The sequence below is a fragment of the Teleopsis dalmanni genome, chromosome 2 (assembly GCF_002237135.1).
Source record: "Teleopsis dalmanni isolate 2A chromosome 2, ASM223713v2, whole genome shotgun sequence".
Taxonomy (NCBI): Eukaryota; Metazoa; Arthropoda; class Insecta; order Diptera; family Diopsidae; genus Teleopsis; species Teleopsis dalmanni.
Window position 1 is genome coordinate 52,783,159 of NC_051847.1, and position 21,791 is coordinate 52,804,949.

Here is a 21,791-nt window from a genome sequence, read left to right on the forward strand (position 1 = left end):
ACTCATTTTACAGATTTGCTTATATATAAATAAAGTTTTAATTTAAAAAAAAATAAAAATATTAACAATATTAACAAAATACAATTCAATTTATTGTCATTTCCTTCTTTCATATAATACAAAAAATTTTTCTTTGTCATATCGATCAACTACATAATGGTATTTTACAGAACAGAAATTGATAAAAACGGCACAGAAATTGATAGGAGCGTTTCTTTAAGCTCTACACGTTCAGCAAATTCAACAAAACTAAACTCTGGTTCTCAAAATAAAAACACAACCGTGAGGTGGGAACTGTAAAATTCTTTAAAAAGAACGTATTTATTTAAACTTCTCTTCCTCCAAGGTTTGTAAACTCAGCTGCGTATATTGAGAAATTTTCAGAAATGACCTCAAGCAATAAAGAAGATATTTGTCCTCTGGTCGATACGAAGAATAATGACATCGTGTCGTGCTTGGAGAAACCTACGAATTATGTTCCAGGGCTTACCAACTCAGCTGAATATATTGAGAAAACTTTAGAACTAATTCCAAACAATAAAGAAGAGACTTGCACTTTTGTTGATATGAAAAAAAATATTTCAGTTTGTGTGATATGACGCGAAAGTGTGCTTCCACGTGTTCTAATTACAGGCTATGAACAGTTTAGAACCAACTTCAGGTAATAAAGAAGAGACATGCTCTTTTGTCAATATGGAAGATAATGATATTGTGTCTTCCTTGGAGATAACAATAAATCCTATTTCAAGATTTGTAAACTCAGCTGCATATATTAAGAACATTTTAGAACCGACTTCAACTAATAAAAAAGAGGTTAATTCTCTTCTCAATATGGAGGAAAAAGATATCATTCCTCCCTTAAAGATACCAACAAATCGTCAACTTTCAAGTACAGCTTTAAGATATGACAGAGACAGTAATAAAATATATGGAGATGCTAGAAATCCTGAATTGGCTTATACACAGTGGCTAGAACAAAAGAAGTAATACATTAAAACAAAATGAGACTAAATTTACTTTAAAAATAGACATAAAATTTGATTATATTTCTGTTAATTTTTCATCGGTTAATATTTTTTACAGCAAACTTTTAACGGACCGTACTATTAAACAAAAACAATTAGAGGAGGAAAAACGTAAACGTAAGGAATTGCAAAATAGTGTTTCAGCGACCAAAGTTCAGGAATGGTTCAATAAAAAAAAACATGCTCATGCCTTAAAGAAAATTCAAGAGTCACGTAACTTACTTACGGATATAAGTAAGAAAGAAAACATTATTTTAAAAGCAATGCAATCAAAAATCAAATTTTTAGAATGGGAATGTAATAAGGAAAGAGAAGAAAAACAAAAGCGTTTACTAAAACAAATAGAAATAAATAAACAACGTAATGAAATAGAAGAGAGAAAACAAAAAGCAACTGAAGCATGGGAAGCATGGATAACGAAAGCTGCTAAAAAACCTAAGCCCGTACCATTAAATAGGGGTCTTGACTCATTACGTGGTGCAGTATCTCATAGTTATGTTAATCCAAACCAGTGGCAAACATAAGTTACTAACTATTTATATATCTTCGTATTGTTGTCAGTTAAGCCTTTAACTTTTTTCAAATATTATCATAAAGTTCATATTATTTTTCGATACAAATTATCAACAGATTATAATTTGAAATTTAATTTTCTATTTCTATTTGTTATATTGTTTTATAGTAGATTTAAATAAAATAATTTTTTTAATTTGAATTAATTCTAATCTATGCTCGTTTTGTTATTGAAGTTATTAGATTTTTAAAGAGGTTATTGAGTGATAATACAAAAAGAATCAGAAAACTTGCTCTCGCTATAGATTTTTTGCTTTACTACATTTGAACAATATTGTATACAAATATGAGTAGAAACCTACATTTATTAACTGTGGACCAATAACATAATCACTTTACATTTCTATGGGTCTATTGGAACAGACTATTCCAATAGTTAAATTCGTAACTATTTACAAAACGCGAAATAATGATTCACCACTACACTCAAAGCAGTGCAATAAAAAAGATGAAAAAACTTCCGAAGAATATGAAGAAAAATGTGATCAGTTTTTTGGGATGGCAAGGGAGTATAATTGATAGATTATATACTTCATAGAGTGTCGTACTATAACTAGATTTTACTATATATGTAAGTATAATATTGAATAAACTGAAAGTCACAACTACCGAATCCAAATTCTTAAAGTAAATTTTGTTTCACTAACACAACTTATAGGGACTAACTTCGCTAGTTGCTTTAGTTTACGAATTGCATTTTAAACTGATTTTTGATCCTCAACTCTGATATACCTACAATAGGTACACATTCTGACAAATAAAGTGATATCTGTCGTAAATAGTTATTTTGAAGATTATAGTGAAATTTAGTATCTACTTATTTCAAAATTTGAAAAAATGGCAACAGAAATATTTTTCGTCCACCAAATTAATGACTAAAACGAACCCTATTCTGAAAGGTATAAAGCTATTGATGACGATTTAATCGAAGAAATGAGGTTCAAGTATAAAGATTTATTTTGTGTAAATTTTATCACCATTCCTATTTAAATTTAAAATATTTTATAATAATATTTAATAATAAATTTTTATTTTAAGACATGTTTTTTCCATCAATGATAATAATATTTAATTTATTTTCTGCAAAATATATAATAAATATACAATAGGTATATTTTTACCTGAGCTTTAAACTAATTGCTCTTAGATTATTTAGACAAATATTTGCATGTGAACATCATCATTGCATACTTTCCTTATCCTTATAAATATTGTAAATAACCTCGGACAAATACAATTGCAATATATTTCCAATGTAAATGCCTAAAATACAAACTAAAAAATTCCGTAAATGTATATATGTGTAAATTCTCACTGGATTATTATTCGCTTCCTTGCATCTAAACATCATAAGGTAGAAATGTATTTTATAGATTATTTTTTCTTAGCTTTTTTTTCTTTGCACTTAAAACAATTGCTCTTATAAATATTCTAACCTGAAGAGCTAATTTAATCCTTAAAGCAAAAGTCAAGGTCTCTTTTTATAATATTGGGTAAATTTATATCCTTGCATTTGATGCACAACTATTATTTTATGCATTGTCATATATTTAGTTAAGGCTGAATGGATTCTTTTTGTTTTGAGAATTTGGAAAATTTTTCTTTTTTAAGTATTAAAAACAGGCATTGAATGACACAAAAGCATCCTTGCGCTTAACAGTTTAGAGTGAGGTAATGTTTAGCCAAATTTATATATATGTAAATATATATATATATATGTATATTAATTTTTGTAAAAAATACATAATTAAATTAAATTTAATATATTTATTAAATAAGAATAAGAACTTCAAATTTAATATACATAATTTACAAAAATTAATAAATTATATATATATTTTAAAGTCAGTGCACTTGAGCACTTTTGCTCTCTATTAACTGCGAGGTTTCTTCATAACCTTCCTCTACGCCTTGACTGGATTGTTGTTTTTTTTTTTAATATTCAAATATAATTTTAACATAAAATATTATTAAAAATAAAATAAATAATTGATTTAATATTATTCATGTCATGAAAGATCTGTAATCATATAACATATATGTAGATAGTCTATTGACGATAACTGTCATATTCATTATCAAAAACAAAATACAGTCTAATAACACCTCCAGACATTAAACGACACCAAATTAATCTAAATTTTTATACAAGCAAACGGCTTATTAGCTTATTAGGCTGCAGTTGGTGAATCATATACTTTCTATTAGTATAGAGAATTACGCTCAGAAAGCGCTTTGTTGCAAATTTTATGCCAAGCGACAATGGCCAGAATATCTATGAGTTAAAAATATAGCGTAGATATAGACACTCGTGTCCTAGTGGCGCCCATTTGTACGATATCGGCTAGCAGTCACGTTCAATGGAGAGACTTGATAAAGAAGGCCAAAACCGGACACCAGTGCAAAGAATGCACAGAAGACTAGCAAGGACAAAAGACACTATTTCATGGAAGTAGGAAAGGTGGTGGGATGGTGGTAAATTAGAAATAACGTTATAAAAATAATGTGAAACTAATTAAGAAATTTACTTGCTGTATTATATTAGAACGAAATCATAAACCACCTGTGAAATAATTGAATTAATTAATTATAGTTATTTTTTTTTTTATATGTATACATTGTGACCGAAAAGTTTCCGGAAAATTTTAAATAAAACGCAAAATTCTTAATCTTCATCAATATTTATTTTATCTCCTTCAAAATATGCTCCATTAGAAGCGATACACAAATGCCAACGTTTCTTCCAATCATCAAAACATTTTTTATAGGCGCTTTCCGGTATGGCTTTGAGTTCCCTCTGCGAATTCTGTTTTACGTCTTCTATGGATTCAAAACGCGTTCCTCTGAGTGGTAATTTGAGGTTGGGAAACAGGAAAAAGTCACACGGTGCAAGATCAGGTGAATACGGTGGCTGTTCGATGGTATTTATTGAATGTTTGGCCTTAAAATCGTTGATAATGTTGAACAAATTGAGGTGAATCGGAACAAGCCGGGCGTTGACACGTCGCATACACAAATTGTCCACCAAAATCAAACGAGCCATCTCACGACCGATGCCTAGCTCTCGTGCTATCTCTCTAACACTCACATGAGGATTTTTGAACACGATTTCCTTTGCCTTTTCAATGTTTTCGTCGGTGGTAGAGGTCGAAGGTCGTCCAGAACGCGGCATGTCTTCGACGGTCGTACGACAGTCCTGAAAGGCTTTGTACCACTCATAAACTTGAGTTTTCGATAAAACTGATTCCCCATAAGCCTTTTGTAGCATTCGCAACGATTCTGCACACGAAATTTCGTTCGAAAAACAAAATTTGATGCAAACTCTTTGTTCAATATTTTTTTCCATTGTTTTTTTCGCAACGCACTACTGAGGTGAACTGGTTTCAACAGCTGCCGTAAACGAACTGTCTGACAGATCGAGCTCATTTTTGGCATAGTAATTAAGGACAGTGCTGCCAAACTACATAAACTTAAAATATCGAAAAATATACAGCGCGCGAATTTTAAATGAGAATTTCCGAAAGCTTTTCGGTCACAATGTATTTGTAACATAAAATTGAGTATAACTTCTTTCTGTAGAGTTTTGTGTGTGTACTTTGTTCATGGATACGTGTATTGAGAAAATATTAGAAATTTTGTTAATATAGTCATGATAACAATCCATTAAAGTTAATAAACATTTTCTATATTATTTTTATTGTTACATTTAAGCAATTTCACTATTTAAATTAATGGTAAATGGTGACATTATGGTTATCATTATCATTAACGTAATACATAGTTATATAAAACGCAGACCTTTATTCGTAAATAATGAATAGTTTTGGAAGAGCATTTTTGGATTCATTCGTACTGTAATCGTTTTAGAATGTTCAGCTTTGTGGATTATCGTTTGAAAACTGGTCTATTCTTTAAGTTGCAAAGTTTACTACTATGTAAAAGTGTACAATGCGTTGGATTCAGTAATTTGGTTTATGTAAAAACCACCAATAGTCTTGAGGAATGTTATGCTTTATATGGTCAAAAATATTACCAATGCGCTATGAAATGTATTCTTCGGTTTTGTCTATATTTGTTTTTTGTTGAAACGGCGTATGAAATATTTTTTACAAAAAGAGGACGAGTATTGAAGATTAAATTTTATATGTTTTTATATATGATAAGCATAATACGTTCAATTAGTTTAATATTCAATTTAATAATGCAAAAGGATAAAAACAAACTATTGATTAGTGATATACTACAGACGTACGATGAGTTTAAACATCGTTTTATGCTGACTTCCTACATAGACACTACATCATTTTGGATATCTCGTTTACGCGATATTTTAAATATAATTTTTTTAAATTATATTCGCTTATTTGCATATTTTAATTATTTTTCCAGCATTATATATGTTTTAATGTATGAATTCGCTTATGAGTGTGTATTCCTCTATTATCAAAGAGTGGCGAATTCGTACCAACATTTAAGTATATTATTAGAAAAACCAATAATATATTCTGAAGAACAATACAAGATTCTTTGGAGAGTAATTAAAGATGTAAATAATTTAAAGACAAGAATGCATTCTATTCACGACAATATTTTATATGAAATTAAATCTTTTGCTGAGTTGGTAATATATCGGTTGATGATTTCTTTACTTGGTTTGGTCGATAGCGAGTCGTATTTAACAACACCGTTTCTATTAATTAATTTGAGTTTATTACTGGAAGTTTTTTTATTATCAAAATTACACACAAAAGTAAATAAATGGGCAAATAAGATAGAAGAGTCCATCATAAATAATTCACTGTACCTAGCAGCAGTTCATCCCGAATATAAAGCAGAAATACAATTTGTAACGCAACAGGTATGAGTATATTTGCAGATTGTGATTTCATTATTATATTAATTGTTTATAAAATATTTTTAGTCAGTCATCAAATTTATTATGCAAAAACTTTATTTACGAAAAAATTTTCTTCAATACATCTTACAAAACAATTATACGATTCTACAATTATCGGTGATTTCACTGTTGTTATATATATCAAATCCTAACATCATATTGAAAGATATGCTTACATCAAAATCCTCTTTTAATATATATAAATTTAAAAGTATGTATTTCAGACCGCATATTTAATTAATATGGTATTATAAGTTGCAACCTAAAATTATTAAATAAAAATATAAAGATACAAAATCTGATTTTACTTAAAGGGTGTCCTTTTTAAATATATAAAATTAAATATTGAAATTAAAGCAAATGAAATGAACAAGTTGTATATGCAATAGATAATTGTACGACATTATAGATAAAAAAATGATTTCGGTCACAGGATCGTCACAAACAGTTTTTCAAGAATTTATATATAGCAATATGTCACAAATAGTACGCTCGATATTGGGCTCAAGATCTGGAATCATTCCTGGTTTGTTCTCATAGATCAACAATTCAAATGTTCTTATAAAAATTTGTGGAGTGACGTCAGCCCATATAATCTAATTGATCACGTAACGAATCTGTTTTTAGATATCATATTGTCATCAAATTCTTTCTATAATAAGTATGACATATGCTATCATCCTATTGAAGTCAAAGGTCTTCCATGTTCATGCACTTCTGTACAAGAAGACATGGTGGTAGCTAGATATCGTTTGCCATTGACGTTTACAGTAACATCTTAATTTCTATTGCTCAATGATGTTCGCAGCTTATAAACTGCATCAAGCAAATCATTTGTCGGAGTGTGGCCATGGGTGCTGGGAAATCTAAAACCAAAGGCAATAATTTTAATTCTTGACTTACTTAGTTAGAGTTGTGGTTCATTATTAAATACAATTTTACGTTAGGAATGTTAATCAAGTTTCAACGGCTTCAATGGATGTGTGAAATCAATTAAATGTAAAACCTTATGCAAAATTATTTAAAATAATGATGGGCAGAGCTCTAGAATATTATTTTTTTTTACCGGTATCGTACCGATGAGTTGCGATTTTTTTTAATATTTCAGGGAATGGCAATTTTTCAATCGTTTTTTGAAATTAAGGAACTATTCTATACACTTTTCATATTGAGCACTTGGTTTGAAAATAAATCTACAAACATTTCCACAACATATACTTCTACAATCGGAAGCGTCGGTGACCATAAATAGATGTACACAATTAACAAAATATAATATAATTATAATTTATATATTATAATTAATAACAACAAAAGTACCTCTAAAATAATCAAAATACTCAAGTGTGCTTGGGTATTTCATATGAATAATTAAAAAACTATTAAACGAATATAGGTTGTTATTTGAAAAAAATTACCTTACATTTTAGAAGAACATAAATCTTAGGTCTTAAATCTTAGAAGAACTTGGTTCTTAGGGCTCGCAATGATTGAATCCTTGTGCTACGACTAGCTCTAACCCTTAGTAACTAGCTCCACGTAAGCTATTCTAATTTTTAACTGTCACCGTGGAGCAACAACTTAGACTTTGTATAAAAAACTATTTTTTTAGACATACATTTTAAAAGGGATTTTATTCCATTGCACCATTCCATGAATGACACTCTTTAATTTTTAGAGCGTGAAGAAGTCATTATTCAGAGCACCTAAAAAGGAATTGAGTAATATATAGGATAATTTAAACATAAGTTCACCTTAATAATTTCGCTTTTACCATAAAATTTGAAAGTAAAATTATTTTGGTAAGATCCACGCTACACATAAATAAGTACCATACAACCGTATTCATCAAATTGTTACTGTTTATTGCTTACTCATTATTCTACTTAACGATACTGTTGATATCCCCACCGACCAGCTACTTTATGTGCAATATAACAGAACATTAATATTTGTTCGACATGAGCTTAGCAAATCCATTGCAAGAATGGTAGTAATCGTTCCTAAGTTAATCAGCAATTTTGTCTTAGTACGTCTCCCCAGTTCCGTCTAAAGCCTCTGGTCTATGCAATGTCTTAAATTCAATGATTATACGCACATAAACATGTATTGATATACATGACCTTAATGCACGTGGTAGGCGTTGCTTTGTTGGAGCCAAGAGTGCTTTGTTAAATTTTGTAATCGCGAATAATCGCCCACTTACCAAGGGAGATTTTATGAGCGTCCACCACTTGTACAAGGAAAAAAACCAATATTAACAGCAGCAGCAACGTTAGTGCTGCTTTAAAAAGCTGAGATGAGCTAACAAAATACGAAATTTTTCTGTTGTAGGCAATCAAGAAGCTGCCTTGGGCACTGAATTAAGTGCACATCGCCATATGAGCCATTATGGAACAATCCGGGTATAAACAATATGTAATGAAAATTCCAACAGCTTTTATGTGCGGCACTGAACACAGCAGCAGACAATTGAGGATACGAGAAGAGCTTCTTTAAGTGTTACTTTTATTGGCCAAAAATTCTAATAAATTCAAATCGAATAATACAATGATAAACCGGATATGTAATGTATATCTTTGTCTACATAACTGTCTGTGCACAACAAGTCCTTGAGAGAAATTCTTTAGAAAATATATTTTCACAATGTCAGCATAGCAGAAAAAAAGAATTCCCGAAACCAGAATCCAAATTGACTTAAACTATTGAAGGTTTGATTAACAATTTGGGACGAAAAAAATTAATAAAATATGTAAAAAAAAAAATTTAAAAATTTGCTGCAGAAAGTATGTAATTGGGAGCTATGAAACTGCAAATAAACAATGAATAAAACAGTTCACTATATCTGTAGGATTTAAAATTTAATATCGGTTTTCTTATAAAAAGATAACGCCAAAATCACAAAGAAATTGCTTATTAAAATAAATAGTATTTGTTCTATTGAAAGTATTAATAAAAAAAGTATAAACAATTTTTGATTCCTTTTAATTTTATATAGAATAAGCCAGCTTTAGATTCGTTCTATGCATTGTTCATATATAGAACTAATGCTAATTGGTTTCAAATGACTAAAAACTGAATATTGTATCAGGCGACTGTCGTGACCCCCACACACCTTTAGGGTAGTCAGATTTTTTTTATGACGTTACTAGTTGTATATATTCTGTAAAAATGTGTACTCATTTATTTGAGAAATCAAAAAAAATCATCAATCAATAAAAATTTAAGCCATTCAAGTACGATACAACTATACCAGTGCTTGAACTAATCATCTACATATTTTTCGTAGATTCTCTCAGTGAATTTTGTTTTATGAACATAATTATCCCTGAACTTCTTCCTCGGAATGGTAGTTTTAGCTTCGTGAATAGAGAAAAGTCTCTCGATTCCATGTCAGAGCAGGCTTCGTAAGACTACACAATACTTAAATGTATAATTATAAAAACAGGTGACGAAACACGTTGAGTAATATATTGCGCAGGAATCGCGTATCGTGGTATATAGTATATACTATATACATTAAGACCGAAAAGTTTTCGGAAATTCTCATTTAAAATTCGCGCGCTGTATATTTTTCGATATTTTATTTATGTAGTTTGGCAGCACTGTCCTTAATTACTATGCCAAAAATGAGCGCGATCTGTCAGACAGTTCGTTTACGGCAGCTGTTGAAACCAGTTCACCTCAGTAGGGCGTTGCGAAAAAAACAATGGAAAAAAATATTGAACAAAGAGTTTGCATCAAATTTTGTGTTTCGAACGAAATTTCGTGTGCAGAATCGTTGCGAATGCTACAAAAGGCTTATGGGGAATCAGTTTTATCGAAAACTCAAGTTTATGAGTGGTACAAAGCCTTCCAGGACGGTCGTACGACCGTCGAAGACATTTCGCAACGCACTACTGAGGTGAACTGGTTTCAACAGCTGCCGTAAACGAACTGTCTGACAGATCGAGCTCATTTTTGGCATAGTAATTAAGGACAGTGCTGCCAAACTACATAAACTTAAAATATCGAAAAATATACAGCGCGCGAATTTTAAATGAGAATTTCCGAAAACTTTTCAGTCTTAATGTATATAGGTATATAATAACCTGTACAGCACAATATATTACGGTTATTTTTTACGAAGAATGTAATGGAAAACATATATAGATCTGCTCTAAAGTAAATAGTAGCCTAGTCCTTTTTTCTCATATCTTACGTTGTATACCATTTGCATTATTAAAAGGTCGAAACTCACGGATATAATAATTCATTAAATTTTATATAATAAATATAATAAATTTATAATAAAAATTTTATGAGAAAAAATGAACTCCTTGTAGTAAAAAACTTCACATAAGAATTTCAAGACTTGTATTTTTTGTTGTTGCAGCATTACCTAAAATAAATTAATAATTTAATAATTATTAAACATTAAATATTAATTAAACAGAATAGTACTGAAATTTATCAATTAAAAATAAAAATATAATTAATTAAATCAATTATTTCGCCGGTAGTTTATGATTTCGTTCTAATAAAACACAGCAACTGAATTTGTTAATAAAACTCCCGAATAATGTGCGAACATAAAAATCAAGTACGGCTTTGGGTCAGTTGGTTAAGGTGCGCTGACTCTGACCTTCAAATTTGGCAGGACACATGTTCGACTCCTGGTACTTGCAGTTTCAAAAAATTATTTATGAATAATTAAATACGAGCATTATTTCCAATACTTGAAACTGCTATACGATCAGCCTGTATTATTTCAATTGATTAAAATAATAGAAAAGAATTTTTGTTGTTGTAGTTCAGTACTTTTTGAAAACCTCTTTACAATTAATTAATAATTAACTAAATATATTAATCATTTATAAAATAATTATATCAATTGATGTCTTTAAATATGAGTATATATTAGTTGAACTATATAAAAATAATCATTTTACTAAAACGTTAGTTGTATTCACGATCTCGAGTAATGAGCTGGGTAACCTAGAAATATAGTACGTTTCGAATAAATCTATTTTGTTGTTGCTACTTTGCACTGTTATTATGGCATTTTCAAATTTAGTTGTCCAACAACATTTTTGCAGTTTTGTTAGTGGGTATTTATATTTTTTAAAAACACATATCTCGGTTCAAATCAAACTTTATCTGTCATTAACAGCTGTTAATTTTAGGGTTATCTTACTACTCTGTCGAAATATCTATAGTGTTATGAAATTATCTCAAGTATTATACATTTCGCTCGAGATTTACCAATCAGAAATGGAAATTACAATTAAAGTGAATCACAATTAAAAAAGTTAGTCTAGAATTTCTAATCGAAAACGGCATAAGTTACTCGGTTGTAGCATTTGCTGCTTAAGATCTTGATTATCTGTTTTGATTTTAAAATATTATTAAAGTTCTTTAAATAAATTTTTAGTACTTGCAATGATAGCACAGCAATGGCAGGTGGTTTTAATGTGTTTTTTTTTTAATTGATATGTGAATAATTTTTTTTGGTTTAGGTTTTCTTCTCGATGAACTCAGCGCCAAAAAGTTTTAAATTTAACTTCTCTTAATAGCACATCAATTTGAAATTTTTATTAAAAATAATTATTTAAGCTCTGCCCTCTGCCAAGGTTCATGCCTACGCCCACGTGTAACAATATAGCCCGAATACATAATACATTGACATTAGATACATAAATACAAATGATTTTATTATTTAAATTTTTAGCAACATGAGGAGTTTTCAAGGCATCCAAAATATGGAATGTATTATACTGAATAATATGTTTTATTCAAATTATATTTTTACAATAGCAACTTATGTATTCGACATAAAAAAGGCTTCTAAATGTATCTATTTATAGAAATTTTTAATAATAATGGTTAATACTAAATCCAATCAATCTCATGACTTGAATACTGATGTTGTGGTTGGTGTTAATTGCGTCAATTAAATTGCCAATGTCTTAATGGTTTCTTTCATATTATGTTATCGTGCCTAACAAGAAACAACGAAAACATCTTAAAACTTTGCAGATAAAGACAGAAAAAAGTTTCTAGTTTGTTTGTTTACACTTAAGTAATCAGCCTTGTTCGCAATAGTAATTAAGCGCCTCACTTAGAAAAACTTTAATGGACATTTAATGATAATCTATTCGGACATGTGAGCCGTTAAACTGGCGGAAAATCACAGATCCTTAATTCTTAAAGATACAATTATTGCATAAGAATGAATAATAAATGTTACCAGAAATTTGTAGAATTATACAGCACATAAAAAATAAATTTAATTTTTACGCCCAGAAGTATGGTGCTTCTCACGCATCTCACAAACATAAAGTGCTCCTTCAGATACAAGAGCAACTAGTTTTACTCATTTTATTAACATAATAAATTATTTATTTTTGTAGTAATTTGCATTAATTTAATCAGTGATTATACTTCTAAGAAACAAAACAAAATTGTGCCGGTACATTAACTTTGTCCTTGTGAGTAATTTCGGACACGGAACAGAAATCTTTAAGTTACTATCATTTTAAAACCATTTAGTAGCTCTCAGCTGCTGTTTATATAAACTTAATTTATTTTTAAAATTTAAATTTTATATGTAAGCATTATTAATGGAATAAAAATATGTTTATATTTTACTATTTTTGCATTTTAATAATTTATTATTTAATAATTATGAAGGATATATTAATTTTCAGTCGATATGAAAAACAGAGACAGGAGGATCTCAGAACACTCATAGGCAGGGACCGTTACAGGTATTATTAAAAATATAAAAATCAACTAATAACTTTTATCATTCGCTTTTAAAATAAAACTCAAAAAATTATATTTAAATTTGCCTTATATTATATATTTCAAAAATAATTATTATCATGTGCCTTTTATTTTTCCTCGCACAAATAACTCTTATCATTCTGCTTTTTATTTTAAAACGCACAAATAACTATTATTTTTTTTTTAAATAGAAAAATCAAAAATAACTTTTATTTTTAAAAACAAAATATAAGCCACATGGCGTGCCTGATATTATTAAAAACGAAAATACAAAACGCGTTTTGCATGTAAAATAGTTGGTTTTGTAATTTCATGCAAAATGTATTGAATGGTTGGTGCAGGTAAAGAGTTAGTTTAGTTTTTTGTTTTTGTACACAAAGCAATACGAAAACAAAAATCAAATATCCAAACGTTATCTTAAACTAATATATAAATAAATAGTGAGCATAGAACTTTTAATATTATATTTGAGTTGATATCCAATATCGCTGAAATTGGATATAACTATTTAACTTCATGTACTGCAAAAGTATGTTCAACCTGTTTTACCTTAATAAATTCTATAAGGGAAATTTTATATGATGCGCCCTTAGTGTAAATATACTGTTAAAATACATATACCACCATGCCAAACGGTTTTATCATTTATCAAGAATCTTGTAATATTAACAGATACATTTTTAAAGTATTTTTTTTGGTAAGGACACTTTATAGTTTATTTTCCCTGTCTGTTTGTCTAAATAGATAGGGCTAGAGCTGCCAAGGAGCTTTAGTCGTCAGTTGTCTTTATGTAGATTTAGTTTAAATTAGCCCATTAATATACCATTTGGTCTCAGTAGAACCATTTATCAATTAACAGTCCTCGTTGAATAATTCTATTGATTATGTCCCATATTATTGTAATTTGATTTTATTACACTATTTTTTTGAAATAAATTAATCATCTATAATATAATCCTTTATATTATAGATGATTAACAATCATCAATAACAAACAATATTTATTTATTTTTAATCAATTTACTTAAGAGAGTAGATTTTTGTTATCCTAGTCATTAATACTAAAATTTTTAAAACATTTAAAAAACCTTTTATTTATTTTTTAGGACAGAAACGTTCAATTTATATTTCGTATTCAAAATTTTGTCCTTTTTAAAAAATGCATGAACCAATCTGGAAACGTGCAGCTCGGGGATTTATTGAAGAGTGTCCGAATAGAGTATTTTTTGTATGCATTTGTCTTTGTTTAATAGTACGAGTATTATTACTCATTTATGTGGGTTACCACATCGCATCGCCAATTGTAAGTCAAAATTAAGACTTTACAATAGGCGTATTTATTTCTTTTAGAGTTGTAAAAAAACAGGATTAAGTTTGCTTTAAACACATTGGTATCACTTAAAATATGTCTAATGCTATTTTTTGTTATATGTTTTTTATTGTGTTGTGTACAATAAGATATATATAAAAATTGCAAACACTTAAAATTACTTCATTTAAATAGAAGAAAACAAAATGAGTAATAACAGAGCAATGCTAAACTGAAACTCGACGTATTATTTTTACAAGTAAAGCCTTACTCTGAAAATTTTAAGTGTATTGTTCTTACTTCACGTGTTTTCTTTAGTAAGTTGCAAAAATTTTTTTGCAACTCTATATGAAAAAAATACGGCTAAATTGATCTTTTTGAGCTTAAGTTAATATTTTAAAGCTATTTGACATTTTTACAATAGTTCAAATATTTTTTACCTCTAATCGGTGTATTGATTAGAGTACAAGTTCACATTTGTGTCTTAAAAAATTGTATCCAGTTGAATAGAAATAAATTGATATTGCACATATTACAGTATATACAATAATTTATTTTAAAAATTTTATTGATGGATATTATAATATGCTAAACACTGCTTTAATGTTTTTGCATACACTATTATTTTCAAGGACTAAATAGTTACCGACATAATGCCGATCACATACGAAGATCAACGAGCAAAAGCGTAAAAAAATTAAGAGGAGTATTCAAGATCTCTATGTATTGTTGCACCTGCAAAATTATTTGATTTTACAAAAATAATTCCCTTATGATACTACAATTGATTTTCAAGGCAGTATGCAAGACCATATTTTCAACACTAATTACCTCTTGCATATGTGATTTTCAAAACTCTATTGTGAATGATAATACCTTTTTTAACTGTTCGCTAGGCGATACTTTAGCGAAACTGGTAACTTTTGTTGACAATTGTTTGATTTTATATCTATTTTACGATCAAGAAAGTACTATATTAAACATTTAAAAGCATAAATTCAAATTACTCGTTTATTCAAACAAAATAAACAAACAAAATTCAGCACAGAATTCAATATATTCTACTTTTCTTGACATCTTTAAAATTATTCATATCGAAATATGAGTTGTATAAGTAAATGAATATAAAACCAAAAATTAGCTGTTCTAAATATTTGCAAGACTAATACGATCAAAATGCATTCAAAATTATTTAAGTTTGCAATGATGCACATTCTACGATACACAGAGATCTTGATCCTTGTCTTAATATTGAGATCTTAATACATATATTTTGATTTTCATTAATCTGCGTATGATTTTTGCAAATTTTGCTATTACACGTGAAATTGCAAATATATTATATATACGCACACTAAACACACTAGAAGGCCAAAATTCATAAATGCCATGTATTATCGTTGTGACCCACTGAATTACTTAATATCAGGTCTGTTCCACGAACTACTTGCACTAACTTTGAGTAACACTGTGTATACACAAGTGCGTTTCACCAAGCAAATTTTCGAGTAAAAGAGAGCATCTAAGAAAGCGTAACATCCTTGTCGAAATTTGAAAATATTACACAGACTTTACATGTACATTTTATTTCAAATAAAATTTGTGTTGATGTGTAAATCGTCTGTTTTGGTCTCAATTTAAATTTTTGTATTGTTTTTTTGCGCGGCACTGGTGTTCTCATCAAACTTTACACTTTACTTAAATCTGTGTGAATTCACACTTTATTTCTGTTACGCTCACAGTTTGTACTTTACTTAAGTTGCTCGTGGAACAGACCTATTATTACTTATTACACTACTCACTAAGTAGTAAAAATTTGTTGGAAAATATTGTCTCTAGTTTTTTACAGTGTAGAAATTACATTTTATATAAATTGTAGATGTGACCACAAGTTTTTACCTAAAAATATGTTACATCTATATTGTAATAGTTAACTTATTTTGATTGTGCCGATACTTTTGAAAGAACGGCACAAAAGTAAATCAAAACAAAACAAAGCATTTGAAAAGTGACACACAAGTTAGACGAGTAAGCAAAAAAGAAAGAAAATGTCATCTGCATCGGACGAAATTGGTATATGCGAATATTAATATTAAATAACTAATGAATAAATTAATAAATACTTATTCAGTAAATAAGACTTGTATATTTCTACTATAATCTTTTTTTTCAATTGCAGAACTATTAGAGCGTGTATTGTTTCGCTTGGGGGCCGCAGACACTGATGAAAAATTAGAATCTACTGTGGGACGTTTTTTAACGCCAGTCATTCTTAAAATAACTTCACCTAATGAAAATGTTCGTGCTAAGGTTAGATATAGAGAAATTTTCTAGATTTATGATATAAACTAAACATACATATGTTTTCTATACACTTTAGGTTATCGAAGTACTCACTCACATTAAACGACGCGTTACTTCACGTTCGCAAGTCCAGTTGCCAGTCGATGCATTATTGGATCAATATGTTATACATGGATACTCTCCATTTCTACTTAATTTTGCTATTATATTTATAATTATGGGATATCCGAGACTTTCTATTGAAAGTCGAAGTGAATTAGCATCTAAAGTGGTAGGATGTGAAGAAAATATGGAAAATTATCAAGACAAGTAAATATTTACCATATTATATATTTATTATATTATTATTTATTTGTTCGTTTTTATTTTTAGGTTCTTCATGTTGTTACTTCCAATATTAGGTGAAATAAAAGTTCCAGATGATCCAAAAGAACGTAGTCAAGTGTTGAAATTAGATGATAAACCAAAAATACGTAAAAATTTTCTTAATCTTCTTTTGGATGTGTTGCTGTTGCCATATGGCATTACACCAGAGCATGATGTTCCTCCGGGTATGAGTACATATTCTTTTAAACGCGTGACTGTTAGTAATTGGAGAGCTGAAGAATTAGAACAGGCAAGAGTGCAATTTTAAGAAAAGTTTTTTATGATTTCTATTGTAATTATAATGCTATACAGATTAAAAAAGGCATAGTTCGCTTTATTTGCACCGGTGTCTTTAATGATCAGGAAATTTTCGTGCTGCTAGTTGTTGCATCTGCTGATACACGCTTTAGTGTAGCTACTCCTGCTATAGCTGAATTGAGTAAAGTTTCTACTGTGATAGACTTTAGTGATCCACATGCAACTGAACCACTTTATGTACTTTTTTCTGGTAATAGAAGTACTGACCCTGATCGTAAAACGAATCCTTGTTGTGCCCGTGTTAGGCAAAAATTACTACAGTATCTTATTAAATGTCGTGGTAAAGGTATAAATCCTGCAAACGGTATACAAGTTATATTCGAGGGGCTATTTGGCGCAAATACTAATCAAAAATGTAAAGTGCTAGCTTTGCAGTTTGCTGAAAACCTAATAAAAGAGTAAGTGTTGTTAATTGTTATATAAATTTTTTTTTAATTTTATGTTTTCTTTTTTTTTCAGTGGACCTATTGCGCTTATTTCTAAACTTGCTAAAGTTATATTAGGTGGTATTGGACAAATTATTGGGCGAGAATCATCAGAACCAATAGATGTTCAAAATGCTGCGTATACTGCAATGGCACAACTAGCACGTACTTGTCCTGAAGTTGTTAATGAAGATCTCAAAATAGTACTTTCATATTTTAATCATCTTGCTAATGCACCTCCAGAACTACATTCTTCCATACGAGAAGCGTTGGTATCGATGGCTCCTGCTTTCTCATGGGAAAAGAAAAAATATAATGTTAACAATGATGAGGATGTTGAAATGGATAATGAAATTCACTTGTCAGGACAACAACATCTATTATTAGCTATGCTCTCAGATAACGCTGAAGCGAAATTGCATATAATTCAAAATGTCACTAGTGTCTTTCTCACAACATGTTTTCCGGAATCTTATGCTCCTGCAAGATATTTACTTTTATTAATAGCAGGAGAACGGTAATATTATAACATTTATTTAAATATTGTTTATTAATTGAATGGTTAAAATTCATTTTTAGAAATTCGCTTCGTGAAAATGTCACCACATACCTTTATGGCGTATCGAAGAAAGATCATGTTAATTATAATATGTTATCTTCAATTGAATATCCTGAAGAAGCATCTGATGACTTCAACAAATCGGCACAGGATCAGAAGCGAGTTGTGTTGCCAAGTTTCAAATCTATGATGCAGCATGTACATAGCATGACTGAGAAACGTTTAGCAAAAAGTTCATCATACGTCGTAGTAGGACGTACTAAGCTACCATTTACACTAGAAGTCTATGAAGAAGTACATATCTATTGAATTGTGTATTTATAATATATATATATATAATTATATTTTGTTATTATTAGGTACTTGACTATTTACGCGTATGCTTATGGTATTCAGCAGGAATAAGATCGTTTCCAGGTGATGAAAGATATGCTCACATTCTTAAACAATATATAGCAAATAATTATGAAGAGAGTGATAATAATGAACTGCATCAATATCTGCAATTTGTGCAACGCAGTATTGAGGCCAAGAGAAGTAAATATTTTATAACGATTTTAATATTTATATACAATAACAATTATTACAGCCGAATCGAATTTGATTTGTCTGTACGATTTATTACATGTGGCACCCGAGTTAATTGCAAAATCTCAAATGCATTTATTGCAACCCTTATCAAACTCTTTGAAGGATATATCAGAAACTATGCGTATAAATGTAGCACAAGTATATGGAATCTTACTGGCAAACGGTTATAGTGACGATGAATTTAACACTCAGGTAAGGAATATACATAAAAACTATATATAAACAGATTATTAAAATACATATTTTTGTTCAGGTTTCGGAATATATTGCTGATATAAAGCAAAAAAGCTTAGAGCACAAGCATGGCTGGCTTTTAGTGATAGGACATGCATTTAGTCGAAAACTGGAAAATCTAAAAGCAAATAATTCGAGTATTAATATAGCCGAGTGGAAACAATTTGTTGAAGCTATCAAACTTATATGTAATAAAAAGAATATATTTTTCATTTCGATCTCTTATTTTTAACTAATTTTTTTTTAGCAAAAATGCTTTGTGAAACACAATGGCTGCTGGTTTCAGCTGCTTTAAATTGTATTTCGATGATTGGTAAAATTGTTATTATACCAAATGTTGCAGTTGAGATCACAATACCAAAGGAAAACGATGAGGATGAAGTAGTTGAGTTCCAAAGTAAGTTTTAGTGACAATAAACAAATCCATAATTATTTATTTATTTTATATTCTTTAGCTGCTACAGCAGAAACGAAGACTATAATATTTACTGTAGTATTCAGTATATTGCGGAGTACTTCAACACGTGCCAAAATTCGTGAAGTAGCAGCAAAATGTATGGGACACTTAGCTATAGGTGATGGATCCCACTTTACCCAACGTAATTTAGAAAAATTTTTGTCATTGGTAAAGGTGCCAAAAGATGCTGCTTTGAATATTGCTATATCAGAAGCTATTGTGTCAACACTAAATGGGTATGATGTTACTACGGGTACACCACCAGTAGATTTTGTAAATGAACATTGCGACGAAAAGAGTTTTGAAGCATTTTTGAACTCAATTATTCGTTTAGTTCCGGAACCAAATCCACACAGTAGACAGGTAAGTTAAATAGCGGTACAATTTTGTTTAGACTATATTAATAAATGCATAACATTTTTTTTTAATAATATATAGGCCACATCCGTTTGGTTATTAGGAATTGTAAAACATTGTAGTCATCATCCGACCTTACTTAATAAAAAAGAAATATTACAATTCGCATTCACCGAACTATTATCAGACGACAGTGGTGAGTATATTGATTAAAGTGCCATGTTTATAGTTTCCGAAGTGCTGTGATCTGATTACGGATTACGAATCAATCAATCTGAGAAATTTTTTTCATTGCGGTGTGTCTCAATATAACTTGATTGTTGAGATATCCGACAGAAACGTTTTAGATAAAAAATACAAACTAAACCCTAGCTTAGACGCACTGCTTAGATACTAATTGTTGTTAACTAATGTTTGTGTAATCAATGTAGAAATGTCATATGGTACTTGATGGTTTGATTATCTTTTCTGATATCTTTTGGTACTCAAACGACGTGGACATATCGTAATGAAAAAGTTAGTTAGAATATTCAATTTTACTAAAACCTGTCGTTAGATCGCAACACTAAAGAAAATTGTATCGTGCAGTTAAAGTGATATGATATAGCTAATGTGTAATTAATTTTATAATTCCAAAGAATTTGTGCAAGATGTTGCTTCTCGAGGCCTTGGCTTAGTTTATTCTTTATCTAGTTCTGAAAGTCAACACGATTTAGCAAATTCCTTATTAAATCAATTAATTGGTGGGAAACGAAGTGTTAATAAAGTAACAGAAGAAACTGAACTATTTCCAGAAGGAACACTTGGCAAAACTCCAATGGGGTAAAGAAAATAATAAACTTACTGAATTAATTTTAAATTAAATACTAACTCTTTTTAGTGGAAATATAACTACATACAAGGAACTTTGCGCATTAGCATCTGACCTTAATCAACCCGAAATGGTTTATCAATTTATGCAATTGGCAAATCATAATGCTGCATGGACGAGTAAACTAGGTGCTGCTTTTGGCTTAAAATCACTTTCAAAAAATTCTAAAGCTAAAATGCAACCATACTTGGGAAAAATTATACCACGTTTGTACCGTTACAAATACGATCCCACACCAAAAATACAGAATTCCATGATATCAATCTGGGACTCAATTGTAACTGATTCAAAAGAAGTGGTTGAAAAGTACTACTGGGAGATATTGCGCGAAATTTTGGATAATTTAACTTTTAAAGAGTGGCGCGTACGCATTGCTTGCTGCCTAGCTGTACGGGATTTACTAAAGCGTTCAAATGGATTAAGGTTGCGTACTGAAGAAAATATGATACAGAAGTTAAAAGTTGTAGAAAAATCAAAAACTGCGCCAGTATCTATGGAAGTAGGTTAGTAAACGAAAAATATTTTAATAAAAATGACGATTTTATTATAGTAAGTTCACTTTAACAGATGAAGTTCCAGAGCCAGAATTAAAAGAGTTATGGTCTCAGCTGTTTCGTGTTATGGACGATATACATGAAGGTACTCGACAAACAGCACAGGGTACAGTTACATTTCTCAGTAAAGTATGTAGAACTTAGTTTATGTTAATATAAATTATTAATATTTTTATTTTATAT

General features: G+C 29.5%; 4 protein-coding genes across 5 annotated transcripts in view; all 4 read left to right on the plus strand.

Moving 5' to 3' along the window:
- LOC119674548 (cytochrome P450 6g1-like) overlaps positions 1-33 on the plus strand; it is a 3,628-nt gene extending 3,595 nt beyond the window's left edge. The window contains exon 5 of the mRNA XM_038085692.1: positions 14-33. Coding sequence (XP_037941620.1) covers positions 14-33 — 20 coding nt within the window. The remainder of the gene's footprint in view (positions 1-13) is intronic.
- An 83-nt stretch (positions 34-116) lies between these two features.
- Positions 117-599, plus strand: LOC119674549. Its single transcript, XM_038085694.1, has 2 exons — positions 117-287; positions 347-599. Exons 1-2 carry the CDS (start codon positions 157-159, stop codon positions 597-599), a joined length of 384 nt encoding a protein of 127 aa, XP_037941622.1. The 5' UTR covers positions 117-156.
- Positions 600-650: 51 nt separating this feature from the next.
- On the plus strand, positions 651-1,650 carry LOC119682914 (coiled-coil domain-containing protein 34-like). 2 transcript variants are annotated; one of them, XM_038096460.1, is made up of 3 exons: positions 651-983; positions 1,084-1,259; positions 1,314-1,650. In XM_038096460.1, exons 1-3 carry the CDS (start codon positions 694-696, stop codon positions 1,547-1,549), a joined length of 702 nt encoding a protein of 233 aa, XP_037952388.1. In that variant the 5' UTR covers positions 651-693; the 3' UTR covers positions 1,550-1,650. The 2 variants fall into 2 exon arrangements, with proteins under 2 accessions (XP_037952388.1, XP_037952387.1); XM_038096459.1 differs by having other exon boundaries at positions 1,084-1,650.
- Positions 1,651-16,437: 14,787 nt separating this feature from the next.
- Positions 16,438-21,791, plus strand: part of LOC119675413 (proteasome-associated protein ECM29 homolog) — an 8,290-nt gene continuing 2,936 nt past the window's right edge. The window contains exons 1-16 of the mRNA XM_038086611.1: positions 16,438-16,645; positions 16,752-16,882; positions 16,953-17,185; positions 17,249-17,492; positions 17,555-17,958; positions 18,020-18,502; positions 18,565-18,838; positions 18,904-19,081; positions 19,134-19,327; positions 19,389-19,557; positions 19,617-19,766; positions 19,825-20,189; positions 20,265-20,379; positions 20,822-21,005; positions 21,064-21,557; positions 21,622-21,737. Coding sequence (XP_037942539.1) covers positions 16,621-16,645; positions 16,752-16,882; positions 16,953-17,185; positions 17,249-17,492; positions 17,555-17,958; positions 18,020-18,502; positions 18,565-18,838; positions 18,904-19,081; positions 19,134-19,327; positions 19,389-19,557; positions 19,617-19,766; positions 19,825-20,189; positions 20,265-20,379; positions 20,822-21,005; positions 21,064-21,557; positions 21,622-21,737 — 3,759 coding nt within the window. The 5' untranslated portion in view covers positions 16,438-16,620. The remainder of the gene's footprint in view (positions 16,646-16,751; positions 16,883-16,952; positions 17,186-17,248; positions 17,493-17,554; positions 17,959-18,019; positions 18,503-18,564; positions 18,839-18,903; positions 19,082-19,133; positions 19,328-19,388; positions 19,558-19,616; positions 19,767-19,824; positions 20,190-20,264; positions 20,380-20,821; positions 21,006-21,063; positions 21,558-21,621; positions 21,738-21,791) is intronic.

Excerpts from the sequence above, each read along its gene's own strand:
- LOC119682914 (XM_038096459.1), top strand. The coding sequence starts at position 694 with ATGGAAGATAATGATATTGTGTCTTCCTTGGAGATAACAATAAATCCT. Across the intron at positions 984-1,083 it reads CAGTGGCTAGAACAAAAGAA|CAAACTTTTAACGGACCGTA; the intron begins GTAATACATTAA and ends TATTTTTTACAG.
- LOC119674549 (XM_038085694.1), top strand. The coding sequence starts at position 157 with ATGGTATTTTACAGAACAGAAATTGATAAAAACGGCACAGAAATTGAT. Across the intron at positions 288-346 it reads AATAAAAACACAACCGTGAG|GTTTGTAAACTCAGCTGCGT; the intron begins GTGGGAACTGTA and ends TCTTCCTCCAAG.